Consider the following 25,378-nt stretch of genomic DNA (forward strand, 5'->3'; position numbering starts at 1 on the left):
TTACCGATGGTAAATATCTTCTTGGTGGTTTTCTAGGTCGTGCTCGTGAGGTGGAATGAGCCGTACCAGAAGTTGGCCACGTGTGACGCAGATGGAGGCATATTTGTGTGGATTCAGTATGAAGGCAGGTGGTCTGTGGAACTGGTCAACGACCGAGGGGCTCAGGTGAGTGTGTGGCACCTCTTCAAACAAAAGACTGCTGGGAAAGAAAGCCTGACCAAGAGCAAATGTGTTGGCATTGCACAGTATTAAAAATTCTTTCTAGAATAAGGTGGAGGTAGAAATCAGTAAAACGTAGAGTCCTGCTTTTCATTTCTCTTGAATAAGTCACTAGATAAAAAGAGTGTGAGATCACAGTTCTTTCTCTCTTCAGCCATGCTGCTGTTTTGAGAACTCTTCAGGTTTCAAATTTTAATTAGATCTGTGAGATCATTTTTTTTATCCTTCAGGGTTGTGATTACATGTTAAATTTGGGTCCTTGGAAGTGCTTCTGGCATATCACTTTTTTGCTTCCCTTTGAAAGGAACTGTCCCTATGTTGCAATCTTCACAGTTCTTTCCCAGAAAACTCTACGTGATCGTTTCTCACAATCTGCTCACTAAGGGAAGAGTTTTTAACATGTTCTTCTCTCAGGTCTCAATTAGTATGGACACCTTAGTATCTCTCAGCTTCTCCTTCCCGAGGAAATTTGTCTCCACTCTGAGGAAAACAGTTGCTCCAGGGATACCTTACTGAGCTGTGCTGTTTCCAGAAAGGCTCCATAGATTGTTCTATACATGGCACGCCTCCTCATGTGTTTAAAGAAACACACGTCAGAGTAGGCAGCACTTGTCGCAGGGATGTGACAAAATCTTGACTTGAGAACCCGAGCCCTCCAGGGATGTTAATTGACAAGAAATTTCTTAACTATTTTGACTCTCTCAGAATGATTTTCTGGTGACTGTCTTTCTATATTTTTCTAAAATACTGGATTCTTATCCTTCCCTCTTCTGCCTGTTGCTTAATAAACTGTGAGCTTCTCAAGTATTTGAAAAATACAGATCAGTCAAGTGACATAAAATTGCAAGGAATGAAGTGGTTTGGTCAGTGACTGCCAGCATTCAGAGGACTTCTGTGGAAGATGCCATTGCAGAAGACAAACCTATTTCTGTATGAAGACAGAGCATTTTTTATGAGTTTATTTACTTATTTGGTAGGGTAAGTTTAATAATATTACCAGTTTCTGGCAACACCTGTAGCTCAGTGGCTAGGGCACCGGCCACATACACCGAAGCTAACAGGTTCGAGCCCAGCCTGGGCCAGCTAAAACAACAATGACAACTGCAACAACAACAAAAAATAGCCAGGCGTTGTGGCTGGCGCCTGTAGTCCCAGCTACTTGGGAGACTGAGGCAAGAGAATCGTGTAAGCCCAAGAGTTTGAGGTTGATGTGAGTTGTGATGCCACAGCACTCTACCAAGGGAGACAGCTTGAGACTCTGTCTCAAAAAAAAAAAAAAAAAGAAAAGAAAAGAAGAAAGAAAAAGTAATAATATTACCAGTTTCTGGCTCGGCGCCTATAGCTCAAGTGGCTAAGACACCAGCCATATACAACAGAGCTGGCTGGTTCTAATTCAGCCTGGGCCTGCCAAACAACAATGATGGCTACAACCAAAAGAAACCTAGCTGGGTGTTGTGGCGGGCGCCTGTAGTCTCAGCTACTTGGGAGGCTGAGGCAAAAGAATCACTTAAGCCCAGGAGTTGGAGGTTGCTGTGAGCTGTGATGCCATGACACTCTACCCAGGGGGACAGCTTGAGGCTCTGTCAAAAAAAAAAAAAAAAAATATTGCCGGTTTCTACACGTTTCCTTGGAGTGAGTAAAGGAAGTGCTGCCCTGTGATAACTAGCTGGCCTTCTGGAAGAAGAGCTGCAAATGTGGACATCTCCACAGCTCTGAGATACATCTGTCACCTTGAGGGTGGATGTATGATCACAAGCATGAGCTCTGGAGTCAGACAACATAGGCCAAAAGTCTCGAGTTGGAGATACTTCTCAGTGCCTCAGTTTCCTCATTTTTAGTAGAGGAACTGTAATATACTTGCCTCAGACTCACTGTGAGGATCAAGACTGTATATGAAAAGTGCTCCCGGCACCATCTGCACATAGCGCTTGTCACTACATCTTATCACAGTGCCCACCACTCTCAGCCCCCAGCACAGGGCTGCCCTGCTATGGAGCAGTAGCCATACATGGTTTAATTGTTGTAAACAGTGTGTGCTGCCAAAGGTATAAAAGTCTGGGACAGACAATTAATGTACAATATATAATACTTGGTAATAAACTATTATGTCACTGGCATTTACTATACTATACTTTTCCAGAGTGTACTATTTATTTAAAAAAAAAAAAACAAAAAACCAGTAAACTGTAACAGATAGGTCCTTCCAGAAGAAAACATTATTATCATCGGAGGTGTACAGGAGATGACAGCTCTGTAAGTGTTACTGCCCCCCGAAGACCTTCCAAGGGAATAAAAGTGGAGGTGGAAGACAGTGATGTTGATGATCCTGACCTTGTGTAGGCCTAGGCTAATGTGTATGTTTGTGTCTTTGGTTTTAACAAAAAAATTTAGAAAGTAAAAAAATGTTAAACGCAGAAAAGCTTATAGAATAAGGGTATAAAGAAAGAAAATACACAGTGTGTTTGTGTTTAAAGCTCAGTGTTACAAGAGTCAAGAAGTCAAAAAAATTAATGAAGTTACAGTTAGCTATTAATTTATTACAGAAGAAAGACAAATGTTCTGTTATAAATTTAGTGTAGCCTAAGTGTGCAGTGCTTATTAAGTCTGCATTAGTGCACAGTAATGTCCAGTCCTTAACTTTCACTCACCACTCACTCACCCAGAGCAACTTCCAGTCCTGCAGGCCCCATTCATGATAAGTGCTTTCTAGAGGAATGCCAGTTTTTAATCTTTTATGCCATATTTTACTATACATTTTCTCTATTTAGTTATGTTTAAATACACAAATGCTTACCATTGTGTTGCAGTTGCCTGTGGTGCTCAGTACAGTCACATGCCATCCAGGTCTGCAGCCTGGGACCAAGAGGCTGCACCGTACAGCCCAGTTGTGTAGTAGGCTGTGCCGTCTGTGCTTGTACAAGTTAACAGGCTTGAAATGGCCTGACAACACATTTCTCAGAACATATCCCCATCATTAAGTGATGCATGACTATATATCAAGAAAAGCTGAGATTGTATTGCCACAGAGAAGCTGCCCCTGAGCCAGGCCGCACCACCACCACATGGTCACATGGTTTTCTGTTGGCTGAAGCCGTTGTCATCTCCACATAGGAGCCATGTAGTCACTACCAACCATCACACCTCTTGCCCATTTCTCCCCATTGCGAGTTTGGAACAGACGCACATACGAAAAAGGGAGGATGAATTCAGACCTGGAGGCAAATGAGCTTGCACACACCACAAAATTTCTGTAAGGACCCAGAATCTCAAAAGTGCCTCCCAGGTTTGACTAAGGTAATGGCTGTGTATTGTGATCTGATTCAGATTCTTATATAATTTTGCCATTTGAATCTCTTGATTCTTCAAATCTTAGAATGCATTGAGCAGTTGTAATCATTAATTACTAGCATTTTGGCAAGGTTTGGTTGCTTTTAATTGTGTTAGAATTAGATCTTTCTTGAATAAAAAGGACGTCATCACATAGGTAATGGTGAATCACGGATTAAAGCAGTGGCTCTGTACCTGAACAAGTATCAGATGGGGGAAGTAGTCTGTGGCTTGGAGGAAGAGCAACCTTGAAACCTGCTCAGAGAAAAATAGTACTTTTTAGAAGAAATGACAGGCACTCCTTGTAGCACGCCTTTCATTGTCACAAACTAAACACTGGGCAGAGTTAAGAGATATTTTAACAGTTTCTTCTTCAGGAAATGATGATGAGACCTTTATTTCAGAAATGAGTTTGGAATAGTGCATGCATTAGTTACACTCTTAGTCACTGAGGAAGGAGGCTGTCCAGGCACACACACTCTGAGCCCGTCTGATGAAAACCTGCCTCGGGCAATGGAGCAGTGAGCCTGCTGCTCAGCTTCAATTAATCCATGCCCGATAACTCTTTTTAGTAAAGCCAAGAGCATTGCAACCCTCTGCAACTGAAAAATATCTCTTCGTTTCTGCTTGTTATCCCCCTCCCCAGCATTTAATACGTGGTTTTCTCTGTTTTTGTTTTTCCAGTTATGACATATTCTTAACTACTTTAAGCTGACCTAATAATAAAGCCAATTAGTTCATGTAAACATCCTCTATTACCTGTTTTTGTGATGTAAGATTGCTGTTTGATCTCTTGTTTTAGTCTACTATTAAGATGTTTTTCCTTTTACTACAAATACTTTGTAAAATATATAGTTAAAATGCATGTAAATAAATAGTATTATCTTTACAAAATGAAGAACTTTTCAATTTTATTCCAGAATGTAATCCTTTGCTTCTGAAAAATGTTTTAAATTTTTGAGAAAAACTAGATAGTATAATTGTTTTGAACATAATGTCAATGAAACCAAGGTTCTGAATTTATCTAAGAAAACATTTTTTAGTAATCTCAGACCAGTTATTCAAGAACTGTCTCAGTGGGTGGCACCTGTGGCTCAAGGAGTAGGGCGCCGGTCCCATATGCTGGAGGTGGTGGTGGGTTCAAACCCAGCCCTGGCCAAAAACCACAAAAGAAAAAAAAAAAAAAACTGTCTCAGAAATCCATGCCATTCTCATGGTGGAGACATTGCTTATCTTATAACATAAACTCAATCCCTGCTAAGAAAGCAGCCAAAAGTTCTTTTTGGTGTTTGTTCATTTGTTCTCTTAAAACCTAAAAGGTATTATCCAGTAACATTACAAGTTCTAAATGTTTTGTATGCATTATATAACAAGAGAGAAAGCAAATTTCCAAACAATTATTTTTATTGATGGAATTAAAAACTTGACTTATGGACACTAGAATTTGAATTTTATATAATTTCATGAATAAAAAAATATCATCTATTTAAAACCATTCTAAGTTTGTGGGCTAAAAAAAAACAGGTGACAGCCCAGAGTTTAGTTTACTAGTCCCTGTTTTAGGACATCAATAACATCCCAGCAGAGTCCTAGTGGTGGTAGGTATCATGATCTGTGAACAGAGTGCAGCTGGGTTAGAAGTTAACAATAAAAAGGTAAGAAATCTCTGCAGATTTGGAATTTTTTTTTTTTTTTTTTTGTCCAGGGTCAGATTTGAACCTGCCATCTCCGGTATATGGGGCTGGTGCCCTACTCCTTTAAACCACAGGCACTGCCCATATTTGGAAATTTTTTAATGTATCATTAAATAGCTCATGATTTAAAGAATAAATTTAATAGAAATTTATAAAATTTTGGATCTGAATGATAATGAAAACATTACATATCAAAAGTGTGAGATAAAATTGAAGCAGTGATAGGAGAGAAATGTATATCTTTAATTATATTAGAAAGCAATAAAACTATAACCACTAGTCAGATAAGTATCTTTTTTTATTAAATCATAAACAGATAGATCATGTATGCATTAATGCATTTATGGGGTACAATGTGCTGATTTCATAAAGAATTAGGAATGCTTACATCGCACTGGTTAATATATACCTCATCTCATTTACTTAATTATTGTGTTAAGACATTTGTTCTCTATACTTAATAGATCTGACACGTACCTTTGCAATATGCACCATGGTTGTGATCCCACCATCTGCTCTATCTGACCTTCCCCTCCCTCCTTCATCCTGGGCCACCGTTGTGATCTGTATAAGAAAGTGTGAGTGATTGTAACTTGGTTTGATAATAGCACTGAGTACATTGGATATTATTTCTTCCATTCTTGAGGCACTTTACTAAGTAGGATATGTTCCAGCTTCATCCATGTAAATGTAAAAGAGGTAATTTCTCCATGTTTTTTAAGGCTGCATAATATTCCATGGTATCCACAATTTATTAATCCATTGATGGGTCTATGGGCACTTGGGCTTCTTCCATGATTTGGCTGTTATGAATTGAACTGCAAAGAACAATCTGGTACAAATACTTTTGTTATAAAGATATTTTGATTTTTGGTCTTTTGGATATACACCTAGTAGAGGAATTGCAGGATCAAACAGCAGGTCTACTTTTAGATCCCTGAGTATTCTTCATACTTCTTTCCAAAAGGGACGTATCAGCTTGCACTCCGACCAGGCATGCAGAAGTGTTCCCTTTTCTCCACATCCACGCCAACATCTGTAATTTGGGGATTTTGTTATGTGAGCCACTCTTACTGGAGTTAGATGGTATCTCAAAGTGGTTTTGATTTGCATTTCTCTGATGATTAAAGATGATGGGCATTTTTTTCATGTGTCTGTAGGCCATACACCTCTCTTCTTCAGAGAAGCTTCTGTTCACGTTCCTTGCCCACAATGAAATGGGATTACTTGTTCTTTTCTTATTAATACGTTTGAGTTCTCTGTGGAGTCTGGTTATCAAACCTTTGTCAGAAGCATAACCTGCAAATATCCTCTACCATTCTGAGGACTGTCTGCTTGCTCTACTTACTGTGTTCTTGGCTGTGCAGAAGCTTTTTAGTTTGATCAGATCCCAGTAATGTATTTTTGGTGTTGCTTCAATTGCCCAGGGGGTCCTCCTCATAAAGTATTCTCCCAGGCCAATTTCTTCAAGTGTTTCTCCTGCACTCATTCCAAGAATCTTTATAGTTTCATGTATTAAGTTTAAATCTTTTATCCAGTGAGAGTCGATTTTTGTTAATGGTGAAAGGTGTGGGTCCAGTTTCAGTCTTCTACAAGTCGCCAGCCAGTTCTCCCAGCACCATTTGTTAAATAGGGAATCTTTCCCCCAATTTACATTTTTGATGGGCTTATCAAAGATCAAATGACGATAAGTACATGGGTTCATCTGTTGGTTCTCAATTCTGTTCCACATATCTACATCTCTATTTTTGTGCCAGTACCATGCTGTTTTGGTCACTGTAGATTTATAGTATAGTTTGAAGGCTGATAGCATGATTCCTCTTGATTTGGTTTTATTTCTGAGTAATATCTTGGCTATTTGAGGTTTTTTCTGGTTCCATATAAAACGAAGTACTATTTTTTCTAGATCTTTAAAGTATGATGGTGGTGCTTTGATAGGGATTGCCTTAAATTTGTGAATTGCTTTGGGTAATATGGACATTTTAACAATGTTGATTCTTCCCAGCCATGAGCATGGTATGTTTTTCCATTTGTTAACATCTTCAGCTATTTCTTTTCTCAGAGTTTCATAATTCTCTTTATAGAGATCTTTCACATCCTTTGTTAGGTAAATTCCCAAATATTTCATCTTCTTTGGCATAACTGTAAAGGGAATAGAGGCCTTGACTGTTTTTTCAGCTTGACTATTATTGGTATATATAAAAGCTACTGATTTGTGAGTATTGATTTTGTATCCTGAGATGCTACTGTATTTCTTGATCACTTCTAAGCATTTTGTAGTTGAGTCCCTGGGGTTTTATAGGTATAAAATGATATTATCTGTGAAGAGTGAAAGTTTGTTCTCCTCTTACCCTATTTGTATATCCTTGATTGCTTTCTTTTGCCTGATTGTGATGGCTAAGATTGCCATTACAATGTTAAAAAGCAGGGGAGACAATGGACAACCTTGCCTGGTTCCTGATCTAAGTGGAAATGTTTTCAGTTTTACTCCATTCAATATGATATTGGCTGTGGGTTTGCTGTAGATGGCCTCTATCAGTTTAAGAAAAGTCCCTTCTATATCTGTTTTTCTTAAGTGTTCTGATCGTGAAAGGATGCTGGATATTGTCAAAAGCTTTTTCTGCATCAATTGAGAGAATCATATGGTCTTTGTTTTTTAGTTTGTTTATGTGATGTATTATATTTATAGTTTTACGTATATTGAGCCTTGGGATAAAATCCACTTGGTCATGGTATATAATTTGTTTGATACGTTGCTGGATTCTGTTCGCTAGGATTGAATATTTTTGCATCTATGTTCATTAGAGATATTGGTCTATAATTTCTTTTCTTATTGGGTCTTTTCCTGGTTTGGCAGGTAAGTATCTTAAAAAGTTACTAATTGGGGCAGTGCCTGTGGCTCAGTGAGTAGGGCGCCAGCCCCATATATCGAGGGTGGCAGGTTCAAAACCCAGCCCCAGCCAAACTTCAACAAAAAATAGCTGGGCACTGTGGTGCGCGCCTATAGTCCCAGCTACTCGGGAGGCTGAGGCAAGAGAATCGCCTAACCCCAAGAGCAGGAGGTTGCTGTGAGCTGTGATCCCATGGCACTCTATCGAGGGCAACAAAGTAAGACTCTGTCTCTAAAAAAAAAAAAAAAAAAGTTACTAATTGGGGTTCAGCGCCCATAGCACAGTTGTTACAGTACCAGCCACATGCACCGAGGGTGGCGGGTTCGAAGCCAGCCTGGGCCAGCTAAACAACAATTGCAACAAAAAAATGTCTGGGCATGGTGGTGGGCACCTGTAGTCCCAGCTACTTGGGAGGCTGAGGCAGGAGAGTTACTTGAACCCAAGAGTTTAAGGTTGCTATGAGCTGTGACGCCACAAAAAAAAAAAAAAATAGTTACTAATTGAACAACAAAGTAAATCCAGTGAAAGAAGAAGAGATAATAAAAATGATGGTAAATATGTAATAATAATGGTAAAGGGAACAATTCAACTGGAAAATGTAACAATCCTAAGTACACCTACATTGGAGTGCCAATACTATATCTAAGCAAAGAGATAAAACAGCAACATCATAATTGTCGGGGACTTCAACACCCCACTGACAGAACCAGAGAGATAATCCAAGCAGAAAATAAATGTTGGACTTAGATGGGATTCTAAAACAAATGGACCTAAATGACATTGACAGAATGAATGTTTTACCCCAAAACGTCTGAATATACATTTTTTTCATCAGCACATGAAACATTCTCCGAGGTTGCTTATATTTTAGGCCACAAAACATGGCTTAACAAATTGAAAAAAATCATACCATTTATCTTCACAGACCACAGTGGAAAAAATACTGAAAGTCAACTCCAAGAGAAAGAGGAGCACTGATTCTACAGAAAGTCATAGAAATTAACCTGTTGCTGAATGATCGTTGGATCAATAATGAAATTAAGATAGAAATAAAAAGATTCCCTGAAATGAATGACAAAGGGGGACACAAGCTATCAAAATCTGTGGGGTACAGGAAGAGTTCTAAAGGGAAAATTCATAGCCTTAAATGCCTACATCAAAAAGATAGAAAGTTCACAAATTAATAATCTGAAGGACTTTATCAAAATTTAATGGTACAAAGTTATAGCTAGGAAGAATAAGTTTTGGTGTTCTATCACAGAGTAGAGTTACTCCAGCAAATACCAATGCAGGTGTATTTCAAGATAGCTAAAAAAGAAGATTTTAATATTTTCACCACAATGAAATGATAAATGTGTAAAGTGATGAATATGGTAATTACCCTGATTTGGTCATCATAGTATCCATGCATTTAAATATCACCCTGTAAATATATATAATTATTATGTATGTAATTATATACATGTGTTATAAATAAAATTATGTATTTAGTTATAAATCAAAATTTAAGCAAATTTTAAACTTCTGCTCTTTGAAAAATACCATTAGGAAAATGCAAAGGGAAGGCGAAAATTGGGATAAAGTATCTGTGATACACATAACTGATAAGAAGATTGTATCTAGAATTCATAGAGAAATTTTACAATACAATCAGTAATTCAAAAACTGATAAATAACATATTTCATATATACACGAATATGTATATATACATACAGCCATCTTTTGGTATCCATGGGGGATTATAAAATGGTATGGTGTTTGTATATAACCTATGTACATCTTCCAGCATACTTTAAATCATCGCTAGATTTATTTATTATATGTTAATACAATCCAAATGTGGGCAGCGCCTATGGCTCAAAGGGTTGGGCGCTGACCACATGTGCCAGAGGTAGTGGGTTCAAGCCCGGTCCCGGCCAAAAACTGAAAAAAAAAAAAAAAAAAAATACAATCCAAATGCTAAATAAGTTATTTTTATACTGTATTTAGGGACTAGTGACAAAGAAAAAAGTCTATACTTGTTCATTACAAATGTATTCTCCAGTTATTTTCAATTCAAAGTTGGTTGTATCCACGAATACAGAACCCATGTAGAGGGCAGGCTGTGTATGCCAAAAGATTTGAAGAGAGAGGCCCCAAAAGAAGATGTGCAAACGACCAACCAGCACATGAATTGATGCCTGACATATCAGTCATCGTCATGTCACTGTGCACCTACTAGAATAGCTAATATTAAAAAGACTGACAGCACCAAGTATTGGTGAATGCGTGGATCTTCTGGTACTCTCATACATAGCTGAGGTAAAGGGGCATGAGCACTTTGGAAAACAATTGGTAATTTCTCACACAGTTACATATACATTCATATGTGACCCCTCAATTAATTCCATCCCATTTATTTACTCAAACGTGTCACAAAAAGTCCTGCGAAATGTTCACAGTGATTTTATAATTACCAAATACTGGGAATGTCCACAAATTAATTTGGATAGACAAATTGTGGTATATTCATACAACAGAACAGTACTCATGTATAAAAAGACTGAATTACCAATGCACACAAGAATTCAGATGGCTCTCAAAACCTTTATGCTGAGTAAAGCAGTCAGAGATGTAAAAGTGAACCTACCGTCTGCTTTCATTTATGAACAATTATAAAGCAAGCAACTAGTGATAGAAATCAGATTGCTTTTTGCCTAAGACTAAATTTGTGGATTAGGGATTGACTGCTGGGGGAAAGGGATTGTTATTTCATTGCATGTAAGGTAAAAGGATAAATAAATGAATATTAACAATTACCAATAATTTTGAAAACTTACGTGAACTGGACAATTTCCTAAAAAATAAAAAACTATCAGAACTATCTCAAGAAGAGGTAAAAAGCTTAAAAGTTTGACCAGTTCTAAAAGTATTACATTGAAGTAGTGGTTAAGAATTTTCCCATTATGGGTTGGCGCCTGTAGCTCAGCACTAGGGTGCCAGCAACATACATCGGAGCTGGCAGGTTCAAACCCAGCCAGGGCCTGCCAAACAACAATGACAATTGCAACAAAAACATAGCTGGTTGTTGCAGCAGGCGCCTGTAGTCCCAGCTACTTGGGAGGCCGAGGGAAGAGAATCGCTTAAGCCCAAGAGTTTGAGGTTGTTGTGAGCTGAGACATTACGGCGCTCTACCTAGGGCCACAAAGTGAGACTCTGTCTCAAAAAAAAAAGAAAGAAAGAAAGAAAAAAAGAATTTTCCCATTAACAAAATACATAGCCAGGTGGTTCTACAGGCATATTCTAACAGACTTCCAAGCAGCAAGTCATCCCAGTTTTACACAAATTCTTCTAGGCAGTGGAAAGAGAGGAACTATCCTGTAGCTAATTTTGAGGAGGTTATCATAACTCATAAATCCAGACTAAGACACCACAAAAATGAAATCACATGAATACAGATGCAGAAATTCTAATTATTTAGCATATCATCTTCAAGTCTGTGTATAGAAGACCAGACTTTACCTCCAACTTGGGTTCTTGTAGGTGTGCAAGGATAGTATAATAATGGAAAATCCATGCTGTAATTTACCATAACAGATTAAAAGGGGAAAAAATGATAATTGGAATATACGCAAATAAATGAATTTGGGAAACCTAATACCCAAGTGTAAGTAATGTTTTTAGTTAGATTTTTTCCTTCATTTTGATTGATGGAATATTTTTAGCAAGAATGAGGGAGAATGTAATCAGAAACTTTAGAGCTTTACTACTTTAAGACCGATGGAGAACTTTTTATCAACTATTAAGGGTAGGCAGGGTAGCAGTGATTGAAAGGAACCCTGCAGCTGAGGTCCTTGGAGTCATTGTTGGTGATGCCCCTCCCCACTGTGTATGACTGTGGAGAAGTTACTTGTGGCCTGTGCCCTGGTCTTCCCTACAGGCAGGGACATGAATACCTCCGAAGGCAGTTGTTATAAGGCTCAATGAATTACCAGGTGTGAAGCATATTGGTAGTTGGTTTCAACTATTTTTCTTACAGCTTTTCAAATAATGTCTTTCATATTGTTTTCTTTAAGACCATCTTGATATTAGCCAAAAGGATAAGGACTAAATGTAGGCAATGATAAAAGTACTTTCCCTTTTAGATTATGAATTGACCCATTTTCTCGATGTGTTCCAAAGGTGAGTGATTTCACATGGAGCCATGATGGGACTCAAGCACTTATTTCATATCGAGATGGGTTTGTCCTGGTCGGTTCTGTCAGTGGACAAAGACACTGGTCATCCGAGATCAACTTGGAAAGTCAAATCACATGTGGCATATGGACTCCTGATGACCAACAGGTAATGCCTCTGGACTGTGAATATGTAATGTTAAACCGTGAGAACTGAGGAGGAAAAAGGGGCAGAAGAGGGGAGACTAGTGCAAAAGCCTCGTAATCACAAAGGTAGCTGGGTGCAGGGTCTCATACCTGTAATCCCAGAGTTTTGGGAGACTGTGGCAGGAGGATGGTTTGTGGCCAGGAGTTTGAGACTAGCCTGGGCAACATAACAAGACCCTATCTCTACCAAAAAGTGTTTGAAAATCAGCCACACATGGTGGTTATGTGCCTGTGGTCTCAGCTATTTGGGAAGCTGAGGTGGGAGGATTGCTTGAGCCCAGGAGTTGAGGTTGCAGTGAGCTGTGATGACTCCACTGTATTTCAATCTGGACACCAGAGCGAGACCTTATTTCTTACAAAAAGGGGGGAAAAAAAGATTCACAATGGTAAAACAATAAAGTGGTCCAGGTTACAATTAAAACAAAAAAATTTAATGAACCATAAGTTGCAGAAATAATATTACCTGTGAATTGGGTGAACATTGATTACATAATCAATTTGATTATATTAACATTTTGATTACATAAAATGTTCATACAAATTTTATTTTAAAATCTACGTGAATGGCCAATTGATAAATGGATAACGGACATAAATTACAGAAGAAGAACTTCAGAAGTTCAAGTAGTCAGTAATCATATGATAGAAAAAATCCTCAGAAAGGAATGCAAAATGAGCACAACGAGGGCATATGTTTCACGTATTAAAAAAATGTCAGAAATTATTTTACTGCTTACTGATAAGAGTACTAACAAATAAGCCTCCTCATGCATTGCTGGTGATAATGTATATTTGACTTCAAGGAAGCAATTTGGCAGAATAGATTAGAAGTCTTAAACATTGTTACCTACTTCAATCTGGCAATACACGTTAGAAACTTATCTAAAAGAAACAAAGAGGAAAAAATAAGACAGTCAGTAAAACATATATGACAGTAAAAATCTGACAACATCTTACTTGCCTAAAAGTAAAAGAATGGTTAATTGACTATGGTATAAATACTTAAAAGGTTATATATAGTTCAATAAATTGTACAATGAGGTTATAAAGACCATGGAGGAGGAGGAGGAGCTCTTACGATATTAAGCCAAAAAAATCAGGATACAAAATAGCTATGTGGCATGTTACCACATCATAAAACAACAGAAAAAAACAAACCCACACAAGAAAGAGCTGTAAGGAAATGAATCAAAATGCCATAAGTAGTTATTTTATGGCAGTGAACTGCTGCCATAGTTTTTTTTTTAATAGAGACAGTCTCACTTTATCGCCTTCAGTAGAGTGCCGTGGCATCCCACAGCTCATAGCAACCTCCAACTCCTGGGCTTAGGCAATTCTCTTGCCTCAGCCTCCCGAGTAGCTGGGACTACAGGCGCCGACCACAGCGCCCAGCTATTTTTTGTTGCAGTTTGGCTGGGGCTGGGTTTGACCCCGCCACCCTCAGTATATGGGGCCAGCACCCTACCCACTGAGTCACAGGCACCACTCAGCCATAGTTAATTTTTTAAAATCTAATTTCAAGATTTTCTTTAATGTGGCTGTTTGACTTTTATGATAATATATAATCTAATAAAATTATATACTGATAGTTCTTTTTTTTTTTTTTTTTTGCAGTTTCTGGCGGGGGCTGGGTTTGAACCCACCACCTCCGGCATATGGGGCCAGTGCCTTACCCCTTTGAGCCATAGGCGCTGCCTGATAGTTCTTTTTTTTTTTTTTTTATTGTTGGGGATTCATTGAGGGTACAGTAAGCCAGGTTACATCGATTACAATTGTTAGGCAAAGTCCCTCTTGCAATCATGTCTTGCCCCCAGAAAGTGTGACACACACCAAGGCCCCACCCCCCTCCCTCCATCCCTCTTTCTGCTTTTCCTCCCCCCCCATAACCTTAATTGTCATTAATTGTCCTCATATCAAAATTGAGTACATAGGATTCATGCTTCTCCATTCTTGTGATGTTTTACTAAGAATAATGTCTTCCACGTCCATCCAGGTTAATACGAAGGATGTAAAGTCTCCATTTTTTTTAATGGCTGAATAGTATTCCGTGGTATACATATACCACAGCTTGTTAATTCATTCCTGGGTTGGTGGGCTTTTAGGCTGTTTCCACATTTTGGCGATCGTAAATTGAGCTGCAATAAACAGTCTAGTACAAGTGTCCTTATGATAAAAGGATTTTTTTCCTTCTGGGTAGATGCCCAGTAATGGGATTGCAGGATCAAATGGGAGGTCTAGCTTGACAGCTTTTGAGGTTTGTCCATACTTCCTTCCAGAAAGGTTGTACTAGTTTGCAGTCCCACCAGCAGTGTAAAAGTGTTCCCTTCTCTCCACATCCACGCCAGCATCTGCAGTTTTGAGATTTTGTGATGTGGGCCATTCTCACTGGGGTTAGATGATATCTCAGGGATGTTTTGATTTGCATTCTCTAATATATAGAGATGATGAACATTTTTTCATGTGTTTGTTAGCCATTCGTCTGTCGTCTTTAGAGAAAGTTCTATTCATGTCTCTTGCCCATTGATACAAGGGATTGTTGGCTTTTTTCATGTGGATTAATTTGAGTTCTCTATAGATCCTGGTTATCAAGCTTTTGTCTGATTGAAAATATGCAAATATCCTTTCCCATTGTGTAGGTTGTCTCTTTGCTTTGGTTATTGTCTCCTTAGCTGTACAGAAGCTTTTCAGTTTAATGAAGTCCCATTTGTTTATTTTTGTTGTTGTTGCAATTGCCATGGCAGTCTTCTTCATGAAGTCTTTCCCCAGGCCAATATCTTCCAGTGCTTTTCCTATGCTTTCTTTGAGGATTTTTATTGTTTCATGCCTTAAATTTAAGTCCTTTATCCATCTTGAATCAATTTTTGTGAGTGGGGAAAGGTGTGGGTCCAGTTTCAGTCTTTTACATGTAGACATCCGGTTCTCCCAACACCATTTATTGAATAGGGAGTCTTTCCCCCAAGGTATGTTCTTGTTTGGTTTATCAAAGATGAGGTGGTTGTAAGATGTTAGTTTCATTTCTTGGTTTTCAATTCAATTCCAAGTGTCTATGTCTCTGTTTTTGTGCCAGTACCATGCTGTCTTGAGCACTATGGCTTTGTAGTACAGACTAAAATCTGGTGTGCTGATGCCCCCAGCTTTATTTTTGTTACAAAGAACTGCCTTAGCTATACGGGGTTTTTCCGGTTCCATACAAAATGCAGAATCATTTTTTCCAAATCTTGAAAGTACGATGTTGGTATTTTGATAGGAATGGCATTGAATAGGTAGATTGCTTTGGGAAGTATAGACATTTTAACAATGTTGATTCTTCCCATCCATGAGCATGGTATATTCTTCCATTTGTTAATATCCTCTGCTATTTCCTTTCTGAGGATTTCATAATTTTCTTTATAGAGGTCCTTCACCTCCTTCGTTAGGTATATTCCTAGGTATTTCATTTTCTTTGAAACTATGGTGAAGGGAGTTGTGTCCTTAATTAGCTTATCATCTTGACTGTTATTGGCGTACACAAAGGCTACTGACTTGTGGACATTGATTTTATATCCTGAAACATTACTGTATTTTTTGATGACTTCTAGGAGTCTTGTGGTTGAGTCTTTGGGGTTCTCTAAGTATAAGATCATGTCGTCAGCAAAGAGGGAGAGTTTGACCTCCTCTGCTCCCATTTGGATTCCCTTTATTTCCTTGTCTTGCCTAATTGTATTGGCTAGAACTTCCAGCACCATGTTGAATAGTAAAGGTGACAGAAGACAACCTTGTCTGATTCCAGTTCTAACAGGAAAAGCTTTCAGTTTTACTCCATTCAGTAAAATATTGGCTGTGGGTTTGTCATAGATAGCTTCAATCAGTTTTAGAAATGTGCCACCTATGCCTATACTCTTCAGTGTTCTAATTAGAAAAGGATGCTGGATTTTATCAAATGCTTTTTCTGCATCTATTGAGAGGATCATGTGATCTTTATTTTTGCCTCTGTTAATTTGGTGGATAACGTTTATGTACTTGCGTATGTTAAACCAGCCTTGCATCCCTGGGATGAAGCCTACTTGATCATGATGAATGACTTTTTTGATGATAAGCTGTATTCTATTGGCTAGGATTTTTTTGAGAATTTTTGCGTCTATATTCATGAGTGAGAGTGGTCTGAAATTCTCCTTTTTGGGAGAATTTTGTTTGGGTCTTTTCCAGGTTTTGGTATCAGGGTGATGTTTGCTTCATAGAATGTGTTGGGGAAGATTCCTTCTTCCTCAATTTTTTGGAATAATTTCTGCAGTACAGGAATAAGCTCTTCCTTGAAGGTTTGATAGAATTCTGGTGTGAAGCCATCTGGACCAGGGCATTTTTTGGTTGAAAGATTTTTTATTGTTTCTTTGATCTCAGTGCTTGAAATTGGTCTGTTCAGGAGCTCTATTTCTTCCTGGCTGAGTCTAGCGAGAGGGTTTGATTCCAAATATTGATCCATTTCCTTCACATTGTCAAATTTCTGGGCATAGAGTTTCTGGTAGTATTCAGAGATGATTTCTTGTATCTCTGTGGGATCAGTTGTTATTTCCCCTTTATCATTTCTGATTGAGGTTACTAGAGATTTTACTTTTCCATTTCTCATTAGTCTGGCCAATGGTTTATCTATTTTATTTTTTCAAAAAACCAACTCCTTGTTTCATTAATTTCCTGAATGATTCTTTTGTTTTCAATTTCATTGATCTCTGATTTGATTTTGGATATTTCTTTTCTTCTACTGAGTTTAGGCTTGGACTGTTCTCCTTTTTCCAATTCCATGAGATAGCTTGTGAGATTGTTGATGCGCTCTCTTTCTGTTTTTCGAATGTAGGCATCTTAAGCAATGAATTTTCCTCTCAAAACTGCTTTTGCAGTATCCCACAGGTTTTGGTAGCTTGTGTCTTCATTGTTGTTATGCTCAAGGAAGTTAATGATTTCTTGTTTTATTTCTTCCTGCACCCATCTGTTATTCAACAGAGGATTGTTTAATTTCCATGCCTTTGTGTGGGGTCTAGCGTTTTTGTTAGAGTTGAGTTCCACCTTTAGTGCCTTATGGTCTGAGAAGATAAAAGGTAAAATTTCAATTCTTTTGATTCTATTGATATTTGTTTTGTGTCCCAGGATATGATCAATTTTGGAGAATGTTCCATGGGGTGATGAGAAGAATGTATATTCTTTATCTTTGGGGTGGAGTTTTCTATATGTGTCTATCAAGCACAGTTGTTCTAGGGTCTCATTTAAATCTCTTATATCTTTGTTTAATTTCTGTTTAGAGGATCTGTCCATCTCTGTAAGAGGAGTGTTAAAGTCCCTTGTTATTATGGTATTATCAGATATCATATTGCTCAGACTGAGTAAGGTCTGTTTCAAGAATCTGGGAGCATTTAAATTGGGTGCATAGATATTTAGAATTGAAACGTCTTCTTGTTATATTTTTCCCTTGACCAATATAAAGTGACCATCTTTGTCTTTTTTGACTTTAGTTGCTTTAAATCCACATGTATCTGAAAATAAGATTGCAACTCCTCTTTTCTTGTGAGTATCATTTGCCTGAAAAATTGTCCTCCAACCCTTGACTCGGAGCTTTGATTTGTCTTTTGAAGCCAGGTTTGTTTCTTGCAGACAGCAAATGGATGGCTTGTGTTTTTTAATCCAGTCAGCCAGTCTGTGTCTCTTCAGTGGGGAATTCAAGCCATTAACATTTATTGAGATAATTGATAAGTGTGGTAGTATTCTATTCATCTTATTTTGTGAGAGTCCATTGCTTAGTTTTGTCTTTTGCATCAGTGTGGAGGTTAGGTTCTGTCCTTTAATTTCTGAGTTCTGACTTTGCTGCTGATCCATTGTGGTGGTCAGTGTGCAGAACAGGTTGAAGTATTTCCTGTAGAGCTGGTCTTGTTGTGGCAAATTTTCTCAATGTTTGTATATCCGTAAATGATTTGATTTCTCCATCAATTTTGAAGCTTAGCTTAGCAGGGTACAGAATTCTGGGCTGGAAATTGTTCTGTTTAAGTAGATTAAAGGTAGATGACCATTGTCTTCTTGCTTGGAAAGTTTCATTAGAGAAGTCTGCGGTCACTCTGATGGATTTGCCCCTGTAGGTCAACTGGCGCTTACTCCTGGCAGCTTGCAGAATCTTTTCTTTTGTCTTGACTTTGGACAGGTTGATCACAATGTGTCTTGGAGAAGCTCGGTTAGAGTTGAGGCGACCTGGGGTCCGATAGCCCTCTGAAAGCAGTGTGTCAGAATCTTTGGTGATATTTGGGAAATTTTCTTTTATAATATTCTCTAGTATGGCTTCCATTCCTCTGGGGCATTCTTCTTCCCCTTCTGGGATTCCTATAACTCATGTGTTGGATCGCTTCATAAAGTCCCATAATTCTGACAGTGAACGTTCTGCTTTCTCTCTCTTCTTTTCTGCCTCTTTTACTATCTGAGTTATCTCAAGAACTTTGTCTTTTACCTGTGAAATTCTTTCTTCTGCATGGTCTAACCTGTTGCTGATACTTTCCATTGCATCTTTAAGTTCCCTAATTGACTGTTTCAGTTCCTTCAGCTCTGCTATATCCTTTTTATATTCTTCATATCGTTCATCTCTTATTTGATTCTGTTTTTGGATTTCCTTTTGGTTATTTTCCACTTTATTAGCAGTTTCCTTCATTATTTCCATCATTTCTTTCATTGTTTACATCATGTGTATTCTAAATTCCCTTTCTGTCATTCCTAACATTTCTGTATAGGTGGAATCCTCTGCAGTAGCTACCTCATGGTCCCTTGGCGGGGTTGTTCTGGACTGGTTCTTCATGTTGCCTGGAGTTTTCTGCTGATTCTTCCTCATGAGTGATTTCTTTCATCTGTTTCCTTGCCCTAATTTTCCTTTCACTTCCTCTTGGTCTTTAAGTTCTCGTGCCTGTGGACTAAGGGTTCGATGAGTCCTTTGGTACAGGACCAGAAAGGTGAGTAGGTTGAAGAGCAAGAAAGGGATGAAAGAAAGGAGGACCGAGTGAAAAGAAAAAAAAATAGAGAAGGGAGAGAGGATGGGTAAAAGGAATATTGACAAAAAGAAGAGAGGCACAGAAATAGGGAGACAGCAATATAGGTGTATTGTAGGGTACTTTGACACAACCTTAAAATAAAACCACCTTCTGGGGGTGCCCAGTTGGGTGGTTCCCTTGAGGTCAGCAGCTCTTTGCTAACCTGATCAGACACAGTACCCCACCTCCACCAAGTACAGAGGAAAGACATAAATGCTATAAATCAAACCAAAACAAGCAAACAGAAAACTTTACGGGATAAAATTGGGTGAAAAACCAAATAATAGCGGTAGAAACAGTAGCAAAAATGAAGTTCTAGTTATTGAAAAAGGCAGCAATGGGAAATTATACGTAAACTAGAAAAATTGAGAAAGAAAAAGGATCTGTATGGAAAAGGTTGAAATTAAAGAACAAAACAACATCAACAACATCAAATAAACAAAACAACAACCAAACCAAAAAAACAAACAAACAAACAAAACAAAAACCAAAACACAACCAAAAACAAAGCAGTATGTATATGTTATTGAATATTGTCTGGGCAACACGTGGTCTTCTGGGGTATGAGATGTTAATCACAGTTCTGATACGACTGGAGACTGCTGATTTCTCAAACCCCAGCAGGTAGACACCCTAAATCTCTCTTCAGCCCACTTAAAAGGCACTTTGAACTTGTAAACTTGCTGAGCAGAAGCCTTCCCAGGAAAGTGCTTGTTGCTGGAATCACTGCTGAAGTGGCTATCCACTTACCCAGTGTGCCAAAACCGGTCTCACTCTGCCCCTGAGGGTTAGGGCTGCAAGGTGGCTGAGACCCCACCCTTAGGCTACTCGGTGCTGGGTTACCAGCTCCCACCCGATTCTAGCTCTGGGACCCTGAGGGCGGAGCTTGCTGGGGCAGATCACTCACAATGGCTCCCTGTGGCCCACAGCCAACCACTATTAGCTCCGTCTGGCTCAGCGGCTCAGACTGGGGCCCTAGACAACGGCCAGAGTTCTCCACATTCCCACTCAGGCTCTCCCCAAGGCAGCTCAACTGAGTGCCAAGTCCAAAGACACCAAAACAGTTCACAGGTAAGGCCTTTCCGGTTTGCAGTCTCGCTGCTACTGAACTTACAGTTGCGGGTGGGTTTAGATAGATTGAACACACGCGACCACTTGCCGGTTTTCCACTGTTTTAGTCCTCCTCTTGTGGTCCAGAAGTCTCTCGCTGACTCTCTGTATCCTCATGGGGTGATGATAGGCAGATCCCACCAGCCAGAGATGCCTGGAGTCCTGTCTCCCCGGACTCACGGTGCCCAGTTGCAAGGAAGCTGTTACTCGGCTGCCATCTTGCTCTCCTCTCCCCTGATGGTTCATTTTTAGATACAAGGATTGGCTGTTTAAAACCTTTGTAAACATAAAATTTATGCTTTCCAAGTGTAGCAAAATCCATAAAATGACCATTTTATGCTAGAAGTTTATTAGTGGTGAAAGCAAGCTTAGTGTGATATAGAGCCATAACTTCTTATATTTTAGCCATTTTTTTTTTTTTTTTACCAAATTGCTTTCTTCTAGTCACTGTATACATACGTCATGTTTCTGTTATTTGAAGTAAAAAACGGGAAAATTTGTTTTATCTTTTCAAAATCAGTATTAACGCAATTTATGGAAAGATATTTGCAACTCCAGGTTTCTTCCTTGCTTTCCCCCAAAGGCTTCTGTTTTTCCTCAGCATTTGTGTGTATTTATAGTAAGATTTGAGATTTATTCATTCTAAAATTTTATTTTTATGAGTCTTTACAACTTCTACAGTCTCCTCAGAGAGATATGTACTGCAGCCCATTAATGACCTTGTTCAGGCACCGAATCTCTCCTGTGTCAGTTTCCTCCTCTGTGTCAAGGTGTGTGAATTATTCCTTTCCCAGTTCTCTAGGCTTTTGTAGTGATCAAATGAGGGAACAGATATGGAGGTGCTTAAAAATCTGTAAGTTCTTGACTTCATGTTCTTTCCTCACCTAGAGTGATGGAAGCCATGATCCCTCTGTAAGGTTCTTCTCATGAACCCTTCATGAGCCATACCAGCCAGTGTCTACAGCAGACTGCACATGTGTAGTGTAATAGGGGACACTATTACACTGGAGGGACACAGGGGACCCTCCAGTGCTTGGGCACCTGTTGAGGAGACAGGCCTGTCCATACACACTATGCTGCTGCTGTGTCCCACGAAAGCCAACTGTGACTCCCTTGCCAAGGCTGGAGGTGGCCTTCCAGGCAGCCCCTGCAAAATTCCAAGGTATTGCCAGCATAATGTCTATGCACCCCAGGGTGTGTTTCGGTGCTGCTCTCATGGAATGTGAGGGCCTCCTGAGGCTGGAGGAGTCAGTCCTGCCACGGCCATGGGGAGCATTGAGGCCACACTGGCACAGATGGACTGGGCTCTGTAGATCTGGGGGGTGTGAGGAAAGAGCTGACAGGGTGGACAATGGGGGCTTCTGGCCCCAGCCTCTGTCCTGATGACTGCTTTTACTAAGGGTGGAATTTTGTTCCAGGAAAGTACTCCCCTGCCTTTAAAAAAAAAAAAGTTGGCAAGTGGGTGCAGTGGCACATACTTACAGTCCCAGCTGCTCAGGAAGCTGAAAATGGAAGGATCACTGGACTACAGGAATTCTGAGACCAGCCTAGGCAACATAGTGAGACCCCATCTCTAAGAAAAAGAGGTTTGTAGATTACCAAACCAATAAAGGACCCTGGAAGCATTTACCATAGAGAGAAGATGTGCATTGGGTACTGTCTCGTTGGGACTGCAGCATGAAAAAATAATTTTCCTACCCCTGTCTCTGACATTCTTTCCTACCTCTGTCTCTGACATTCTTTCACATCTCTTGCTTGATTTGATTTTATTGATGAAGAAAGAGTACAGAGACAGGGTGCCAGCCTGCTGATGGTAATGCAGGGAGCAGCACCCACATTGGTTGGGGGGCACCTGAAGGTGGACATCAGTGTAGAGCCACAGGAGGCCAAGTTTGTGTCTCTCCCTGTTTCCTGGAGAACTCTCTGCCTTTACTGTGAGTTAAAACAGCTTCCAGGAGAAAAACTCTTGGAAACAGCTTGAAGTAGTTCAGATTATAATGAGATTTGGATCTACTTCCTTTTGAAAATATAAGCAGTACCTATTTTACAAGCGTGGAGATTTATTGAGCCACTTTCCTATTTGTCATTTGTTGTTGTTCTAAAGTGATGGTTTATGTACCTTTGGGGGAGGGGGATTATAGACTACTCTGAATTTAACCCAGATGGGAACTATGAGCCCTTTCCTTGCAAAAATTTATGTATGTACACATATATCATACGTAATCATGTATCTGACTCTGCATGCAGCTTTGGGAGCTCGTTGGATTTTATCCATGGATTCTCCCTTTCACGTTCTGATCCAAATAGTTTAGAGGTGATATTTCAAGATAATAACCCCAACTTTATAGTGTAAGTTCAAATGTACAGAAAAGTTGAAGAGACATACCTCCCTTAAATTTAACATTTTGCCATATTTGCACTCCCCCTGCCCCAAACTCACTTTTGTAATACTGTTTTGTTTTGTGTGTGTATGTGTGTGTGTGTGTGTGTGTGTAACACTGTTTTTAAAGTGAGTTATGGACATCATGGCACATTGACCTTTTATGTCCTGAGAATAAGACCCTTCACACCTGCATTAGCATACCTAAGATAATTAGCAGGGATACTAACTATCTAGCATCTAGGCTATTTTCATATTTCCCTAGTTGTTACAGAAATGTATTTTATAGACTTTTTCTTTCTTTTTGCTTTTTTTTATGGTGAAAACTTATACATTTAGAATTAGCCAGTTGGACTTGGTTTAGATGATCCCAATCTTGTTGGCAACATCCAAAGCATGGTAACCAGGAGCCAGTGGAACACATGCCTCCTTCTCACCATCAGGCCTGAGGGCCACATCAGTGTCACAGAGCTTCTTCACAGCCTGTTTGATCTGGTGCTTGTTGGCTTCACCATCCACAGTGAACACAAGTGTGTCATTGTCTTCTGTCTTCTTCATGGCAGACTCAGTGGTCGGGGGAGCTTGCTGATGGCACAGTGGTCAAGTCTCTTTCTCCTGGGGCCGCTCTTCCAAGGATATTGGGGCTGCCTCTGGAGCCTCAGAGTCTTGGGCCACCAGAAGGTGGGTGATGTGCAGATCTTCTTGTCTGTGGCTGTGGATGCCTCTTAGCACTGCCTTCTTGGCCTTCAGTGCCTTGGCTTTGGCTTTGGGAAGGGCAGGAGCTTCCTTCTTTCGGCGCCATTGGCACCATCTTGTGAAAAGCTCTTTTTGATTTTTGGAACTGAGATCCAGTTTAATTAATGTACAGCTATTAGTTGTTATATCTCTTCAGTCTTTTAATCTAAAATAGTTGCTTTGTTTTTTAACGACACTGACTTTTTAACAAGCTCAGCAAGATTACTTAGACTGTACCCATTCTGAATTTATTTGATTATTTACTTATAGTATCATTTAACTTCTTCTAGCTCATGTATTTCCTATAAACTGGAAGTTAAGTCTAGATTAGAGGTGGATGAAATAATTTTAGCAAGAATATAGGTGATGTTAAATTTTTTATACCAAACCGTCATACTAAAAGGTATGTAATATCATGTTATCCTATTGTGAGGGTTGCTGAGTTCGACAAATGGAAACTTTATAAAAACAACATTGTTTTTCACAACATGTTCTTAATTTCATCTACGTTTATAATTAGGGTTTTTTTTGTTTTGGGGTTTTTTTTTTGAGACAGAGTCTCAAGCTGTCTGTCGCCTGGGTAGAGTGCCATGGTGTCACAGCTCACAGCAACCTCCAGCTCTTGGACTTAAGCTATTCTCTTGCTTCCGTCTCCCAACTAGCTGGGATTATAGATGCTCGCCACAATGCCCAGCTATTTTTTGGTTGTAGTTGTCCTTGTTGTTTGGCAGGTCCGGGCTGGATTTGAACCAGCCAGCTCCGGTGTATGTGGCTGGCACCCTAGCCACTGAGCTACAGGCGCTGAGCCTATAGTTAATTTTTTAAATGATACATTTTATTTCATACCAAAATTCGTCATCCATTAAATTGCACGAAGCGAATTTCATCCTTCCTGGAGTTTATGTAGTAGATAAGGACTCTGTGTTAGTCTCCGAGGGCTACCACAACAGGAGGCTTAAACAACAGAAATGTATCTGCAGGCTGGAAGTCCAAGGTCAAGCTGGTGGCAGGATTGATTTTCCAAGGCCTCTCTCCTTGGTCGACAGACCCAGGTCTCACATGGACTTGTCTCTGTACAGCCACATCTGCTGTCTCTTCGTCTTAGAAGGACACCAGTCATACTGAATTAGGTCCTACTCACACCACCTCAGTTAACTTTGATCGCCTCTTCACGGGCTCCCGTCCAAATAGAGTCACATTGGAGGTTTCAGCAAATTTGTTGAATAGAATTCAACATAAATTTTGGGTATACATAGTGCAGTCCGTAATTGACTGATAAAAAATATTTGGGGGGAATAGAAATTTTCATAGAAGAAACAATGATAGAAACTCAGCTTGATAAACTTAGGATGTGTTTTGTAAATAGGACAGTTTGTAGGGCTTTGGAAAAAACCAGAATGACATAAATACAAAGTGTCAAAGAAATAAATACAACTAGAAAAAAATATCTGGGTCCTATGTGTTCAGAGTAACGAGTAATGCAGCAGTGAAGGTTTACAGTTCCTGGGGGCACCTGTCATCACAGCGTGGTGTGGGAGAGGGTGCTCCTTTCCTGCAGGTTCCCCCAGGCTTCGGGAGAATCCCCTGCTGCTGGATACGTGAAGTGCTTTAAGAAATAGATGTTTAAAA

At 39.3% G+C, this 25,378-nt stretch overlaps 1 protein-coding gene across 2 annotated transcripts in view; it reads left to right on the forward strand.

Moving 5' to 3' along the window:
• TULP4 (TUB like protein 4) overlaps positions 1–25,378 on the forward strand; it is a 258,940-nt gene that overhangs the window by 156,659 nt on the left and 76,903 nt on the right. Inside the window, exons 3-4 of one of the 2 annotated variants that reach the window (XM_053591576.1) lie at positions 37–165; positions 12,294–12,455. In XM_053591576.1, the coding sequence (XP_053447551.1) occupies positions 37–165; positions 12,294–12,455 (291 nt within the window). The remainder of the gene's footprint in view (positions 1–36; positions 166–12,293; positions 12,456–25,378) is intronic. The other variant, XM_053591577.1, reaches the window with a different exon arrangement.

Source organism: Nycticebus coucang, chromosome 5 (genome assembly GCF_027406575.1).
Source record: "Nycticebus coucang isolate mNycCou1 chromosome 5, mNycCou1.pri, whole genome shotgun sequence".
Taxonomy (NCBI): Eukaryota; Metazoa; Chordata; class Mammalia; order Primates; family Lorisidae; genus Nycticebus; species Nycticebus coucang.